General features: G+C 43.3%; 1 protein-coding gene across 8 annotated transcripts in view; it reads left to right on the top strand.

Moving 5' to 3' along the window:
• Nucleotides 1-988: 988 nt before the first annotated feature.
• Nucleotides 989-17,693, top strand: part of magi1b (membrane associated guanylate kinase, WW and PDZ domain containing 1b) — a 136,683-nt gene continuing 119,978 nt past the window's right edge. For 5 of the 8 annotated variants that reach the window (XM_037100385.1, XM_037100384.1, XM_037100380.1 and 2 more), the window contains exon 1: nucleotides 994-1,882. In XM_037100385.1, the coding sequence (XP_036956280.1) occupies nucleotides 1,585-1,882 (298 nt within the window). In that variant the 5' untranslated portion in view covers nucleotides 994-1,584. Of the gene's footprint in view, nucleotides 1,883-17,693 lie in introns of all 8 variants that reach the window. The other 3 variants (XM_037100382.1, XM_037100381.1, XM_037100387.1) reach the window with 2 other exon arrangements.

Raw genomic sequence — 17,693 nt, 5'->3', positions numbered from 1 at the left:
TTTCACCCATACATGAAAACATGGTGCGCCACCAGTCCAACCTGAAATCCAAGAATCCTGACAAGCAGGTATAACCCGTGGCAGACTAGGTCATTATCAAATTAGCGTTTCGGTCAGTATAATCACATTGCTGTCTGCTGAGTGAATAACTCATTTTCTCTTGAGTAGCAGCTCAAACAAGGACAAATACTTGACGGAAATCTCCACAGAGAATCAATTAGTTGCAATAGGAAAGTCTGAAAATGTCTCACAAATAAAATCACAATGCATTTTACATTTAATGAGTTAATTTTACACAAGTTCCATATTCAAAATGAATAGCTTGATATTATCTAAATAAACACAAAATGACACCAGCCTCTAATTTTGGTAAGCCACAAGCTGTTTTATGTAGAGGACACAGCCAGGATAGAGCTTTGATCAGCACGCATGCGCTCATTGGAATATTGCTGCCTTCATGTGCACTGTGGAGGCTCCGACTGCGGACATGCAAAGTGTCCCAACTCAATACCACGTTGGAAATGTAAATTAAACACCGCATATTAACACAAATGTTGCGATATTCCATTTCGGTTGACGCAGTGCATCGCTTTGCCGTATGGCCTGTACATGTGTGATGAAAAACGACTTCACATAAGGTTTATATAGTGACTTTAACATGTGTTTCAGCTGATATATTGGTTACTTACAGTTTTCTACGCAGTGGTGGCATTTAACAAGAAGATATGTGCAGTATGTTTTGTTTTCTAAGGAGTGTATGAGCAGCAATTCATTTAGCATGTCTATACATGGTGAAAGTAGTGGGAGTATTAGCAGGCTTTAGTTTGGAGTCTGAAAAAACAAATTTAAAAATGTCTAACATTTAAATTAAGAAATACGAGAATAGATCATGTAGTGTTACACAAGGGATGGCAGGAAATAATCCCTTCCACCTCGTGTGTCCATAACATGAAGTACCACATGCAGAACGTTGCTGGGTCGCGCGTGTGAACCTCCACCTAGGAACTGTCCGACAGCACGTGAACGCGGCACGAACAGCAACACATTCCCAGCGCTACAGCGGAGTCCAGAGTGGGAATGAGACTCCGCTAACTACACCGGAGAGAGCGTCGTACCTGGTGAACCGGGCCGAGCACGGTGTCAGCCAGGGATAAAGTCAACGGCAGGACACGGGGAGAAAAGAGTGCAGTCGCTGTTCCTCGGAGGAACGAAAGAAGCGCCATTAAAAAGTGAGTTTAGAAGAAGAACTGAGAGGATTTAATAAGTGGACACGAGACGCGAGTGGGACCGTGGGCAGATGTAAGATGACATCGATGAAGGTGGATTAAACTGCGGGGATGGTGAGACAATGATGTGTCCACAGTAAGGAGTGACTTGTGAGCCGACGGGAATGGCTTGATTCGTCGCCCCGGGCAGAGGAGCTGGGACAGTACTGTCAGAGGCACTCATGTTTCTGTGGAGCAGAAAGAAAGTTTGCTGCGCTTCGCTCGGATACAAATCTACTTTGTGAGCCTCGCCGCCGCCGCCGCGACTATTTCTCAGAGCCCGGCTCGTTTTCGCCGTCGGCCTGTTGAACTGTTCACCATGTCCAAACCCGCGTTAAAGAAGAACCACTGGACCTCCAGAGTGAGCGAGAGCTCCGTCTCCAAAGATGCCCGCGGTGACTTGAACGTGCCGCTGCGCGGCGGCGCGGAGAACGGAGAGTTCGCCTACATCGGCCAAGTTAACGAGGATGTGGTCCTGTACAAAAGTGGGAAATTAAACGAAGGGGAACTGCTGCTGGAGGTGGAGAACCTCTCGATTTCGGGATTACCCTTGTACGACATACAGACAGTGATAAGAAACTGCAAAGGTCCCGTCAGGTTGAAAACGGTCAGGCAAGGTAAGGACTGGGAGAAGTGACGGCACACGCAAAACTCCGTTTAAACTTCTGACCTTTTGCAGTTGTTCTGTTCTCTTAAACATGGCAGGGGTCGAAACGTTTGTGGCAAACCTGTTCCTCGAAAGAAAAGTAAAAAAGTCTCAATTCGGCACACAAAGAAATTGCACAATTAATTCTCAAAGTGTGTCTAATGTTGAAATAATTTCTGCCAGATGAAACTTGGTGAGGTCACATTCCTGTACACCTGTTGAGGAGCGGAGGGCACGTTAAATTGGCAGATTTTTGAATGGGATTTGGCGCGCGGTTTTTCCACGTTCACACAATTCACACGTTGTTTACTCATTCAGTCTCCTCTCCATCCCTTTGAAATGACTGACAAGCCACTCCCAATAATGTATACATTCATGGCATTTAAGATATAACAAATCATCTGTATTTCAACACCTGAAAAAAAATCTTATCCTTCCAGATGTCTGATATTTCACAGAGAACTGAGCTATCCAAGTTAGGCTAAACTTTGACTTTCTGTAGGACCAAGAGGTGACACCATAAATATGAGTTCAGAAATCACCGTTCATGAACAGGTAATCTACAAAACAAGCAGACACTTAGCAAAGTTGGCCTACATCTTTTCCCTCTGTGTCAAGGCTCAATTGTACCGCTTGAGTCCTCAAACAGGCTAGACCGGCAACACGTCTCTAGCACCCAACAGGAAGTGGAGCATCAGGCACCTAACATCAGGCCAGTGTTGCCGGTCTGGCTAGTTCATGGTCAGCTTGACTCAGCAGGGCTGGGCACTTTGACACTGAGCCACTCTGACAGGCTCCCAGCATGGCAAAGCAGACTGCTGAAGGGATGCTCGCAGCCAGCCCGGGCCACAGTAACATCCTGTAGAGACGGGGGAAAAAAAAGAAAAAAAGAGCAGCGACTGTTCAAGGACAGTTTCACATGTTTATAATCTGTGAACGCTGGCAGCGATATTGGCTCGGCCTGTTTAGGAGTGGCATCAGACTTTCTTCTTCTTCTTTTTTTTTTTTTTATAGGCACTGCTTGTACAGTGAATATCAGTATCTACCTTGCATGCCTCTGCATTGTATTTGGAGGAGGGGAAACATCAGGGTTAATATAGCGAGTAAAGGGCGGAATGTTGTACGATAGTTGAACAGAAGACAATGTGAAAAGCTGGGGGAAAATCTCTTTAACCCTATAAAGTGATGGAGAAGACCTCCAGCTGAACAAGTCTCCAGCAGATATCACTGATTAATTTCTGCTGTCTGATGGCAGTAAAAATGCAGTTAGATTTCTCTTAAAAATTCAGCATGCAGCAACTTTAATGACACCAATATTTAATATTTTTAAAATTTCAAAGTGGCGTGACAGCACATGGAACACACTGAAGTGAGGACAGAAGATTGAAGGTCCTGCACACAGGTGTTTTCACTCATGGGCTGATTAGATCTCAACAGGCCCAGGTGTCAACAATGACCCTGCTATTGTTCACTCTGGCTCACGGGACGCTTGAATAAAACGGTCATTGTTAATGTTTGGCAGGGCTGGGAGGTTACTACGAAACTGTACTTCGATACAGTTACTAATTACCTCTTGTAATGGAATCCAAATATCACAGTATGAAAGTAATGGAGCTGGAATACTTTTCCTGGCTTTCGGATTACATCTATGTATTCTGTAAGAATGCAATGCTTTTGTCTTCAGTTTCACTAAAGACCAGAGTGAAGTTGTGTGGGACTGGTGAAGTGTTGAAATGTGTACACATGTTCGTGGTTATGGTCCAGAGTATCGTTCTCTCTTTTGTGATTGTAATCCTTTTTTCCCTGCATCTATCCGCAACCTAATTGCTGCTTTTTGACACCGGAATAATTACTTTTTTATGTATCCTGATTACATTGTCCCATTCCATATATTTGTTACTCCCCAAACCAGGTTATTAGTAACTAAGGCTGCAACTAATGGTTATTTTCATGTTGATTAATCTCTTGTTTATTTTCTCATTTAGTTGTTTGGTTTATAGCTGGGATCAGAATTTTTACTTTTTGTTTTCCTCAAAAAATGACCATCAAATCCATCAATTTGATTATGAAAATAGTTTGGGATTAATTTGATAATAGTTGAAACTAATCGGTTAATGATTCCAGATCTGTTAGTATCACCTGTTTCCTGCTGGGAAATAGGAATACTAATAAAAGTGATGTGGCGGTTAGTTGTCCCGGCCTGACAAGTGTACAGCACTACAGGACAGTTAGGGAGATTCCAGTCATCCTCAGGCTGTAAACTTCCATGTGGTTCTGAGAAGAGGCCTCATCAGAATAAGTGAAAACACTTGTGCAGTTGAATCACAGGGGCTCTAATAGAGATTGAAAGTGCTGGGATTTAGAAAATATCTGTATTTTTCGTTTAAGTTCAGGTTCTTGAGTTAAGTATTGTTTACTGGTTTGCAGGAGATTCTGAATTGTAGCGACTGCTGCGGGGAGCTCGCTGTCTCCTGTTCAGTAACTGCAGGGGTAAATAAATCCCAGTGCCAGGTGGTCGACATCTTTTTCTCAAAAGCTTGCCCGTTATCGAGCGCAGGATTTCAAAGCCTTTCTCGACTCTTTCCTAATAAGGAGCACTTAGGAAGCTGTTTGGTCACTTTATTGAGCCCTACTTTAAGTACTTTTTAAGGGAAATCACCAGTGTGAATTCAAAATTTAAAAATTCAGTTCACGTAACGTCTGTCAGTGTTGATCAACTCCCCTCCCACTCTTGCTGCAGTTTGTAATGACTTTAGACAATAAGAGGAAACTTGCGCTCACTCTGAGCCAATCACAAGTCTCTCAGCCGCCACTTTTTCCAGGACACATCTGGGGATGTCGGGTGTCACCACCATACGGCATCACATGATCAGATTCCATTTAGGAGTTTTTAATAATTCACGCTGTCTGGGAATTTTCCCTCCCTAATCAGCCCTAATTGGGAAAATATGCTTGGCAACAAGGGCCATCTGTAAAATCTAAATGACCTAATTTTACCCGGAGCCTGTGCCATTTTCTCACTTTAATCAAGCAAGATGTGTGGAGAGGTACTGCTGCTGCGTCTTGGCCCGCTGATGTTCACTGAGCATTTACTGCTGGTGACTGCCAGCCGTCTCAGAAGTTGTGTCGAAAAGTGTTAGGTTGGGGCATTCTGCACTCTGTTCAGACCACACGCACATACACAGACACACAGAGGCAGGCCTAGTCTGAGCTGATAAGAGAGTCTAACCAGCTCTGCTGCAGAGATTGTGGTGTTTGCTTCGGGTGTCAGTGAAAAGTTCAGCACACTTACACACATATTAAGTGCAGAAAACACACCCCATGCACTGCTGCTGAGCCCATGTCACGATGAGTCCACTTCACTGTGTATCGATTAGGCAGAGGTCGTGGGAAAATAACAGGATTATGTAATTTAAACCACACATGCAAACACACACATGCCCGCCCTCTCCTCACCCTTTTAAACAAGCAGCTACTGACCCCGACTGTCCTGCTGCAGTTTGATACTCCCAGAGAGATGTGCTGTGATGACAAAGACAGTATGCCGTGTTTGCAAACATAAAGTCACATTGTGCTCAGACTTGTCAATCTGCTAAACCACCGGAACTCATTTGTGGATAATCTTCATAAGAAGATGACCTACTGCTCCACATATGCGGCTCTGTCACGTTGTAACACTAAAGATATCACACACTAATGTGTGCTTGTACAAACACTCATTCGCAACAGAGAGGGTTCAGATTGAGAGGAGATTAGTGTCATGCTCTCTGTGGTGTTTGTACACATGTTGGGTGTGTTAATAATCAGGGAAACATCTATGATAGTGTGTGTGTGTGTTCTTGTTCGGGATTTTCCCTGTGGACAGAGAGATGGAGACTATTAACAGCAGGGCTCCAGACTAACTAACATACACTAGTTGCTCTTGTGCGCCTAACTTCTCTGTTTAGGTACAACTGCATGTAATTTAGCTGTACCAATTATACATTTGAAATGTAATCTCTTAATGCATGATGCGGGACAGGCATCGCAGAATTTTTCATCACAAAAAAGTGATCAGTCACCAAATTCATGATGAAAATATGTTTTCATGTTGCTATGATTTATTGTTATGATGTCTCAAGATGTCCCTTGTTTGCATGCTGGAATGTGAGTGCAGTACGGCGCGCACACACCCACACAAGATGTACATGTACAAAGTCTGCTATGTGCTAAAAATGATGTGACCAGTGAAAATATTTAGCTGCACTGGGAAGATGTCTGGGTGCATGTGCGACCACAACAGCAGCACCCTGGGGCCCTGATGAACATGTATTACCTCCATGTGTACGTTTTGGGCCCAAGTCCTTCTTTAGACATAAAGCGAGTGCAGAGACACCATACAGGTACCCATGTACTTTTTGTAGTCACCTGACAGGTCATGTGGCTACAAAAAAGTGAACTAGCTTAGTAAACATCCTCGTTTATAGGCCATAATAATTTTTCCCTGGTGATCTTCTTACGTTATATTTAGGTGGCAGTACAGAAAATATTTTGCACGTATGAATCGTACTTGCAGACATCATCATATGTTATATTTGTAAGGATTTAATGTTTTTCTTAATCTAATGTATCTCTGCACTTGCTCTGAAAAGCCTGAAAGCTTCTTGTATTTTTTGACTTCACAAGCTTTGTAAAACAAATATGTGCGTATGAATCTGCGTCTGTGTTTACTGGACATGAAAAATGGCACAGTGGCCCCGAGTTCGCGGGTTTCCCCGGGCAGGAGACGCGCTGTGTGTGGGTTTTTTTTTTTCTTTTTTGCCTGCATGTGACCACACTCTCACACACACTGGAAATTTGAATCCTCCTCACATAAAACCAACCATCGCTCTCTCAAACCAATTGGGAATCAGAGAACTACTGCTTCAGAGGAGCGTGTTTCTCCCCCAGCAGTGTTAGATTATGGAGGTGGTGTGATGAATGAGGTCTTACTAGCTATAAATTTCTAGAAGCAGAAAATATTCTCCCTTTCATATGGTGGCGTGTGTTGCTAACTAGGGCCCTGCTGCTCATATTTACAACACCATGTTACAGCACAAACGCCAAGCTCTGTGTGTGTGTGCGTGTGCGTGTGTGTGTGCGTGTGTGAGTGTTTCTGGCAGGGATTGCATATGGAAGTGTTTATTTCCTTTCTCTCAGCAGGAAGTCGGACAGCCCTCCTCGCCCCAGCCGCTCTTCCACCTTTGTATTCTCTGACAGCGGTGGAACGACTTCACTTCCTCCCTCGTACACCCCGGCTTTAGGAAAGATCTCTGGCTTCAATTTGAGGGTGTGTGTGTTTATATGTGAGCGAGTGTGGGACACGAGAAAGAGGGGGAGAGATAGAAGTCACATGTGTACAGTAAAAGCATCTCGCCTACTTTGAGTGGAATTGGTGTTTGTGTGTGCGTTGGTGCTCGGCTTAAGCTCCACGTTTAAATAAAGTGTAGCGACTAAATAGACCATGAAATGCTGTCTCACTAATGCAGTGCCTTTTTGTAATCCCCCTAAAGAGGCACATACGCACATGTGCGCAGCCTTTACTCTTGTTTACTGAAGAATCGTCTTTCTTTACCTAATTAGCTCAAGTGTAGGCTGTTGTATTGAGTGTGAATGGGAATTGGTCACACTTGGCACTTGCTGTTACACACTCTGTCAGAGGAAGAGAAAGGCCGACTAATTTACGACAGTGAGTTGAGAAGAGCTGGGGGAGGCTGCGAGGCAGGTCCCTTTCCTTTCCTTTGAAGACTGCTCTTATCCAGGGTCCTCAAATTGTACACATGCACAGCAGAGGAGTGGGTTTCTGAGGAACGCCCAGAGATTCCACCACAGTTTCACCTTTTCAGTCCAATTTTGAAACCAGTTTGAAGGAAATCTGTCAACACTCTCTTTCCTTAGTGGCCACTTCTCAAGGACCTTGTCCCTCAGGGTCATTTCATCGTGCTTTGCATTCATTCCTATTTATCCCCCCCCCCCGCCCCAATCCGTCAAACCATGAAATACTGAGCTCCTTATAAGTGTCAGGACACACTGGGAAATTATAGCCCCAAGCTTAATATCAGGCTGCTTTGGTTCAGTACCCAATGTAACGGTTAACCTAGCCAAAGTTTCGGATGAGTTGACAAATCTTCTCAAAAAAAGGCCTTCACTTATTCCCACTCAGTCAATCCGGCTGCTTGGTTAGCATAATCCCCCCAGCTGCGTTTGTTCACTGGTGGGGAAATTAGACTCCTATCTTGGAACAGAATTTTGAGATCCTGAAAATATGTATTTTGTCCCAGTTGCTTGAAAAGTACCTTCACATTAAATATTGAGTATTAATTGAGTTCATAAATGATCTCAACTAGTAAAGTGAAACTGTGCCAAAATGCAAACTAGGCTTTTTTTGTGAATGTATATGAGTCAAACCTTCGTGTAAAAGCATAATTATGATGAAAGAGGAACTTTTGAGATTGACCATATTTTCGTTTTTAGCTTGAACTCATTTTCAATGGGAGTGCATGGGGCACTTTTACGCTAGCATCACAATCGCTATTTTTAAAACACTAAGAAGGCTCGACACAACGTGAAACTTTGCTCGAAGTATCACCACGGTCAAATACTGATTGTTTTACATTTGTGTGATCGAATCATTTCCAATAACTACAGAGAGGTGTAAAGTCCAGGAGTATTCTGCTTCAGTCCACATTTATTGCCATTTAGCCTTTCAAAAACAGTTATAAGTTATAAGGTGTTTTGGGTAGATTGACATCCTCCATTCTGTGACTGCCACACTCCACTGTCCACAGAAACTTGGCTAAGCTAAACCAGCAGTGCTGATGGCATTGAACCAACGTCTCCTGAGTCTGTGTTTGAATGCATTTATTTAATTTGAGTTCAGAGTTGCTGCTTAAACTTTGTAGCACCTTTTCAGGTATAGAGTGTTATGCTTGTTGTAGCACCAAATAATGAGTATCAGAGCAGCCTTTTGTTCAGTGTAATGGGCAGAGTTGGCAGCTGAGTGGTGAAATATTGTACCAACCTGCAGTCACTAAAGAAGTCGCTGACGCCTCACAGTCTCTCTGCCAGTTGCGCGCTCTTTCTTAACAGTGTTTGAGCATAGGCAGTTCTTGTTATGTGTCCTGTGTTAAGTCAGGAATGGGATCATTTGCAAGCCTCGCAGATAGCAGCATGGTGTGTGCGGATGTATGTGTGCCCATTTTTGCGTGCCAGAGAGGCTGACATAGCCAAGTCTTTCTGTCAGCTCTGCTGCTGTTCAACTCAGATGAGATGTGGTTAGGCCTGCAGCGGGCACGACTAGGAAGCAAAATGATGGGATTGGTAGTGGCTGTGGGCATTATTAATATGGCTGAGACTAGACCCACGAGGGAGTGGATGCGTCCAAGAAAAAGCGCCGCTGCTCTCTTGAAAAGTTGAAGGTTTTATAAGTTTTTTGCTCATTAATTCAGCAGGGACTTCTGCACAAAGAGGCAGAGTTAAGTGCTTGTGCGTTCGGAACGCCACCTCAAGTTTCTGTCATGTGACGCAACATGTCTGACATCTTGAGATACAAGCTTGTCAGAAGACACTTAGAAGCTTAACATGGCGTTAATTCGTTGTTGTAAATGCTGACTGTCAGCCTGTTACCTTTTGTAGTTGTGGTTGCACCCAGTAAAATCTATACGTTTTCTCTTGGGTTCCTTGAGAAACCCGGCCTTTCTTCCACTGTCTGCTTCTTTACCCTTAATTAATTACATTCTGGTTGAGGCCTTGGGCTCTGTTTACACAAATCCCATTAATGTGAAGTCTTCGGGAAGCTTACTCATGCACATTCGTGTGCACACGCAGACAAAACAATGGAGTATCTCCAGGTTTAGAGAACAGTCTAGCCCTGATTAAGAGGATTTAGGCACGAGGCTGTCTGTTTGTCCGCGGCACTGAGCACACACACATGCGCGCGCGCGCACACACACACAGGCCCAAACTCTCAGGGTCTTCCTGCAGTGGCAATTATGCAGCTCGCACAACAATGCCTCGCTGAACCACTCTGCCTTAGTCCTCCTCCACCTCCTCATCTTTCCTCGTTCTATTCATCTTGTCTGCTCTCTGTATCGCTCCCCTCTCAAGTCTTCATCTATTCTCTCCACGCTCATTGTCAGCTGAATATGGGAATTGTGGCGGCTCTTATTATGGGGCAGCCCGTTGTGCCCGAGTCCCCCACCCTGTCCTTTTCCTGCTTAAGTCTCCTAATGAAAAGAATTGTCCAACAGGTTGCTTCACAGCACTTACGTATGACAGTGTGTGGCAAAGCATTGTGGTCAGCTTTGTGTGGGCTGGCCGTCACTGTGAAGGGAGAGGGTGGTGGATTATGGGTAAAAAAGAGAGAGATTTGAAGTAAGGACGATGTGTTAATTCGTGTTAAGCTTTGTGGTTAGATATTATGATGTATATTGCAGTTATGGAGGCTGGCTTGATAACACTTTTCCTCAGTTTAAGCAGAACTTCAACATTATTCAGTCAGCACTGAGTTTGAATGAAAGACAGAGTAAAAGATATGAAGCAATGAATGGCTTCTGTGCCTGTCAGCCTCTGTCAGTACTACCCATGACAGCTCTCCACAGAGATGAGAAAGAAGCAAGATAGCTACTTTGATTATCAGTTCCTTATGTGTCTAATTCAGAATGTTATTGATGAAGACTTTTTAAAATAATTATTAGTGTCTTCTGGATGAAGTATAATCCAAGAATTCCACTCTGGACCACTCAACAGCTCTTATGGACTGGAGATTAGTTGCCATACCCAACAATGCCTGGTAACGCTTTAGATTACAACATGCGATTTACAGCGTAAATGCTCCAGAGTTACAGTTTAATCTTTCGTACAGTCTAACAGTACAAACAGTGTACAAGTAGGAGTATGAACCAATATGTGTATGTAGGGACTGGGGAACAAGATGTGAAAACTAGGGAAAGCAAGTTCTGAAGAACTTGGGGTTGTGAATGCTGGCTGTTGAAAAGCTGACACCACATGTGCTGAATGACTGAAAGTTTCAAAATACAATGCTGTATGACTGAACTGACAGAACTGCTGTGATACATGTGGTCTTTTGAAAAATGCGGCCGCCAAAGTGAGACACGGCTATAGTTAAACCGAGTGGTCCAATATATCTAGCAGTCTACTGTGCTTTATTTTATGTACTCTATGTTGCTTTGCACACTTAAATAAACCAAATCTACCCAACAGCAACACCTCGCCGCTGGTTGGACTCACTGCTAGTTTTGGGTAAGCTGTTATTTTCTGAAGTCTGTGGGTTAAGTAGGTAAACTAGGTCTCCAACATAACACACAGTCTGAGTGTTGGCAATGTATGAAAACATCAAACATTTATTTGAAATAGCATCATGTAAAAAGAAAATGTACTTGTATGTAAGGTACCTGATGCAGGGGTTATTGTGAGCAAACACTGTGATTGGTTCTATTTTAATGTGGCTGTTGGTCACAGATGCCAGGCAGCCAGCCGAGCTGTCAAGAGAATACTGCTCCCAGCTAAGAAATAGCCCATCACATAATGCGTAATCCTAAAATGTATATCTTAAATCTTCCAGGGAAAACAAGTTGCACTGTCACCAAAATGACCTGGTGGGCAATGTTTCTGAAACCTAAGAAGACCTAAGTTTGTACTGATGTAAATAGATGGTGAAGTACACTGTCAAGAAAAGGTGCCTGTTGCTCTCCCATCTGGAATGATCAGCATGTGTGATGCTGACCAGCCTTGACTGAGAAAGCACATGTGTTGCCGCGGTTAGCTGGAAGCCTTCAGGACACCAAATGGCTTCGGTTCGGATCATCCACGATGACAGAGGAGATATGGTTGTGTCATCAGCTGAGCAGGTGGCTTCCCAGCGCTGATGGGTGTACAGTAATAACTGTATAGCAGCTCAGGGCTTACAGCTATGGCAACTATCTGATACCCCTGTGTTGGACGGTTTGGCTCTGCGTGGTGACTGTGCATCAGCTGTGTGTCCCCTGAAGCTGGGGACTCACTGTGACTCAATCACCACAGATCCTGTTCCACTCACATTAAAGTCTATTGTTTCCAGTAATTTCATGCCTCTTCAACTTCGCGGTACGCACGCTAAATGATTCAATATATGCCGAGGACCACACACAGAAGACTGTCTTTGTTTGTCTGGTCTCTGAAACGTAACCTGAGAAGGAAGAGTGGTGCATACTCAATTGTGCCTAAAGACAACAAAGAAGTGAGCTCATGTCACTTAAGTGTTATTTAATGTTCATGCTGCATATAAGCATGTTCTTGTGAATATAGTTTTACAAGCCACTTCTACAGTTTTCTTCCCCACATGTTTATTGTTTCATCAGCCAAACTTTTGTCTGGTGCCAAGTCTTTTGGCTGTTGTTGCCTACCATTCTGAGAATTATTCAGCGTTAGGTGAAAGCTTCATGCAGAGTTGGTTGTGATCTTGGCAGCTTGTTTTCAAATTACCTCAATTTGGATAAATAGATTTCTGGAAGTGCTTTCTACAGACAAAACACTGAGGATGGAGGTAAATCTGAGACTTAAACAACTCCTCATTAAAGGGTAACTTCACCAATTTTACACAGAGTATTAGTGCATGCATGACAGAAATGTGAAGGATTAAGTCTTTTGTGGCTCCAGAGGAAGCTGTATGTTATCTGATAAATTGCCTCCAGTGATGCCATTCAGTCAGTAAGTTGCATTGTGGGTAATGTAGGCACCAGGTTACAAAGGAAGAAGAATGCATAGATTTTGATCATTTGTTTTTAAACTGTTTATAATGAGTCCAATAGTGTTTTAGGGGGGCAGTGCTAGACAATGCTTATCCTTTCTTCACACTAACTTGGCATACAGAACAATATAATGTGTCTGAAAGTCGAAAAAGATTTGCATATTTCGACCCAAGTGGTTTTTAATAGCACAGAGTTCACTGTTTTGATTGTCTGGGCAGCGCCATGGCCGCACAAAGTCGCCCTGCCCTACAGTGTGTGTTTGTGTGTCTGATAGTGGAACATAAAGGTCAGTACGCATATGAGTACTTAAAGGTCACTACAGAACTACAATAGAGAGACTCTGTTCTCATTTTTCACCATCAGAAGCAGCTTGTGCCCTCATCATTTACTGTACAGGCCTCGTTCGAACAGTACAATGAGGGGAGTGTGACAGCTTACTGATGGAAGCTTAATTAGACAAGCAGAGACTAATTAGCAAAGACAGGAAAAGGATTGAGTCTTAATTAAGAGGTCACCGGTGTCCATCTTCTCTCTTCACTGTCGGCGCTGGTCACAGATGTTAATGTCTCATCTCTCTATATGTCAGTGTCAGCAGCTCACTCACTCTGCTATACTTCTTACTTTTTAATCAGAGCTGGGTATGAACCTGATGGTAGATCTTGGACGTAGCATTACAGCAGTTTGTTAGTGTTTCGCAGCCTGACGACACATTTTCACATGCTTTTGATAATCCTGCTCTCAAAGAAAATATGGTACATCTTCACCACAACTCATGAGCTTATTTTGCCCGCTAAGTCCTCTCCTGAATGATATCAAGTTAAATCCCTCCAACAGCAGCTGCTATTATATTAGATATATTGCATGATGAAAAAAATAATTTATGAACTTGTATTCTGTTTATGACAGACCTGACTTACCACTTTACAACCTGCTGACAGCAGAGAGGCTTAATGTGGCTTTTAACTGTGTTATCTTGTCGACTCTTGTATTAAGTGGCTAAGTTTTAAATTGTTGTGGTATCACTACAGTATTCCTGTTGGCGTTCACAGTCTTGCTGAGGTGACCTATATATTGTGAGCAGTATGTTGCCCGTCTAGTTTCTTCCCATCTCTGATCTTCTATAGACCAGACGCCATGAAGTACTGGTGTCGCTGCTTAAATTGCTTCCCTACGCTTCACTGAACAATTGTTATGAGACAGGCCAGCTTGGCTTTATGATAAGCAGTATATATAAGTTTTTCATGTTTCAAGGAGAAACACCCATTTCTCACATAAATGTTGTAAACAAATTCTGAAGCCAACTACTCTGGACTTTGTAGTTGAAATTAAAAGTCAAACACAGGCCTCGCAAAACTTTAAATGTATGCTATAAAATGCTCTGCTTTCAGAGAGGCTGTACTATCAACCTGGAGCAGCCATGTGTGGGTTTGGGTAATCTGCCTGAAATCACATTTTGACAGCAGGGAAACCTGGGAAAAGGTACTCTGGTGTGAGCCTGCTGACCGCATGTCACTGCCCGTGATGCCCAGCGGGACGAGCCTGATCGGTTACCCGTATGGAAATTGCGCCATACAGCAGGATTATGACTCGACACAGACCATCCAGGCGCCGTCATCAGGCCTATATTTTCATTTCGTTTAATGACTGCTCAGCAGCTCCTTGACTGACTGTCGCCAGTCTTTACGGATGCTTTGTGGAGCTTGAGGTTTACCACACATGGGACACTGTTGATGCTGTCTGCAAGGCTTTAATGTAGGTACCATGTGATTTTTAGCTGTGAGTTGGGTCAGATGTGGGGTATGGTGGTGATCTTTAGGATAAACATGTTGATTTTTTTTGCATGCAAATATTTTTCTCCAAGTTTGCATGATGGGATATTGTCTTTCTCAGCCTTTGTCTGTGCACACACACATGCACATGGTCTCCCTGCACTCTGTTCTCTTCAGGAATGCTCTGTTTACATAGCTGGAGCTGGCCCAGATAAGTATTTGAGTCTCTCAGGTGTCTGCTGTGTGTCACTGACAGTTATTTTATAGGCCCTGGTGTGGCTCGTATTCCAGCAAATGCTGCTGCACCTTGCCTTAAACTCTCCTCTCTGTCTGCTGGATTTATAGGAGAACACAATGGCCCGGAGACTCGGGGGAAGTTAAGCACAATCATTGAGAATTAATGTCATTTAATTTTGCAGGAAACCTTGCGGACACATTGTGGGCTGTGTTGAAAAGAAAGTCGTAAATTGTTCACCTGGTTTGCCATGAGCTTGCCTGAAATGTTATCATATCCTTAGCTTGTATATTCTGACTTTGTCTGTCTGTGCTTATCTACCTGACATCATTTTCCAGGATTCTATCTACCTGCTTGTGAAGCTGTGAAACTGCCCCAGCTTAGCCACTTGCTTCATTGTAAACACAAAGTGCAACATCAGCATGCCATTTTATATGATCTCTCACTCTCTCAGGCTTCCACCCCACTCTTCAGTTTGTTCTCACTCGATGCACCTTGCCATGAAATGACTGTACCATTGATGTATTGCAGCAATCTGTTTAAAAACACATAGAGAATCACCTATTTTCTTTAAAACTCATCGGCGCAAAGAGGCATAAGATTGCTGCCGAACACATACGTCCCTCTGTGACCTGAAGCTCTGCTGGGCTCCAGAGCTCATAAATTAGACAGGAAATCTAATTTCCCTGTGGGGCTCTTAGGATCTGAGCACTTGCAGACACACTGTTTCTTTTCAGGGGGGGTTGATTTCTATTATTCTTGATGTAAATGGGCTGATAAGGGGACAGTCGGAACTGGATTGTGGCCTAGTTGCTTGCTGAGTCACTGTGGCAAAATAGTAGTCTCTCTCTGTCACACTGACTCTGGTTTTTTTAGCAGTGCACATGACAGGCCTGTTTCGAGTCGTTTCCAAAGAGGGACTTTATTACAAGCGTCGTATTGTGTTGGTCCCAAAACACTTGAGGGTCACAGAAAGCACCACACGCTTCTGAACAATGTTATCAGAGAAAACAGCTGGGAAGCTGGAGAGGGAATGACTGTGATAAGCAGAGTAATTTTCAGCATTGTCATATGTTACTGAGCTCGGCTGTTAGAGTTCTTGTCTCCTTTTCTGGGGACTTTTTTTGTTGTCTGGTTTCCCCTTCAGATCCATTTTCACTATCTCTGACTGTCTGTTGCTTCCTGTGTGTCACTTCCTCAATCATTACGCCATGTTTGTCCACCATGCCCTGCTTGATGTTCAAAAGTAGTCCTGCTCTGTAAGGTGGTGTTTGGGACACGTTTGGCAGGCGTGGTGTTTCATTTTTCAGTGTTGAAATATAAACAAAGCCAGTGAAATGTGTGTGGATAAAACCTGCCAACTGGTGACGCCACTCATCCTCTAAAACCTGACTCCTGCCGTCCATTTGTTTGTTTGAAGATAATGAAATGAGGCGAGTGGCGGATTTGTTTGGTTTGTTATTCATGCTCAACCCTCCCCTTCTCTGCCATTACACCCCAATGAGTCTTGTTGGTCAATATCTGCTCCATCTGCTCAGAACATTTAAAGGCACAGTCATCTAAAACTATTGCGTACCAAGAGTTTTCTTTTCTCCCTGCATTGCCACTGTGAAATTATCAATGTGAAACAGACTGAAATCCCTTAAAATGTATCTTGAATCAAGCTGATTGAGTTTGGTATTTTGATGATTTGGAGTCTGTATCAAAATCCATTGATCTGAATGCCTGTATGTATCTGACATGATGCATCTATTTTTTTTTTGTTAAACTTGACTTACACTTACACAGGGTGCATATAATCTCTGATCTCTTTTATGTTTAAAGGTAAAGTCGCATAAATCTGCATAGAAATAATATAAAAAGATGCTTCTTGCCTGAGATTTTGCACGTTTTTTAAGTTTTCTTCAGGATGAAAATAATCCAGTGATGGTTTTCCGTAGATCCACAGGTACACTGTAAACCTGAACTGCTATTAGCTAATTCAGCATACTTTTAATTGTGCCAGGTTGCCAAAATGTGAATTAATACAGGCGTAAAAAACAGGGCTCATCAATTGGACCTGTAGATCCCAAATGTAGGGCATGATGAAATCAATTGATAATCACTTATATCAAGTTACACAGTCAATATTTTTTTGACATTACTGAGGCTTAGAATATCCCATCAACACAACAGCCCATGTGTTGTTATTTCTAGAAAAATCTAAGCATGTGAGGATGGTAAAATACTAGCTGCAGTCTAAAGACTCCACCCATGCTGCCAGCGAGTCATGATTATTAGCCCAGCCGGTTCATTGTCCTTTCGGTAGGAATGGGTGGAATCCTATACAGCCAGTTTGAGCTGTTTTGCTGTTTGTCTACACAACGTCTCTGGTGTGCCGTCAGCACAAGAACATGCCGGTACCAGGCATTCTTTATGAGGTGTTTACAACACAAGTGGAACAACTGGAGGAATAGATGAACATAGAAGTGGGAGGCTTGGTTAGAGCTCAGTTGTATTGAAGCTCATGCACTGGTACAGCTGCAGGAGCAGACAGACAGACATGCAAAGCAGCATTTCTTAAATCATAGGTGTAGACTTATGTGACACAAGGGTAAAATAGTTAATGGGATGTACGTGTGTGTGTGTGTGTGTGTGTTTCCACTGCCGATCTAGTCAGGCAGGTTTGGGTGAAACTACAGCATACTTCCGCTGCACCTGTCAGCAGTGGGTGGTGCCTGATGGCGGAACGTATCACAAAGATTAGAGATCACAGGCTGCTTTGCTTCCTGAAAATGTGACCACACCTGTACATGGCCCTGTTTTCACTGCACTCTCGTTTCCTCACTGGTAAATGCAAATTCCCATGTGGTCACTCAAACCTCTCTGGAAGATTGAGGTAGAGATTGATTACGGGTCTTGAGTTTTGGCCAGTGTTGTCTTTACGCTGGTTAAATACCACCCTTAGATACACTCTGTGCCCTCTGTTCATCTGGCGAGTGTAAACATGACGTCCGAGGTGATTGGTGTCAG

This window comes from Acanthopagrus latus, chromosome 6 (assembly GCF_904848185.1).
Source record: "Acanthopagrus latus isolate v.2019 chromosome 6, fAcaLat1.1, whole genome shotgun sequence".
Lineage (NCBI taxonomy): Eukaryota > Metazoa > Chordata > Actinopteri > Spariformes > Sparidae > Acanthopagrus > Acanthopagrus latus.
Note: the sequence above shows the minus strand (reverse complement) of the source record. Positions and strands in the feature narration are given on the sequence as shown.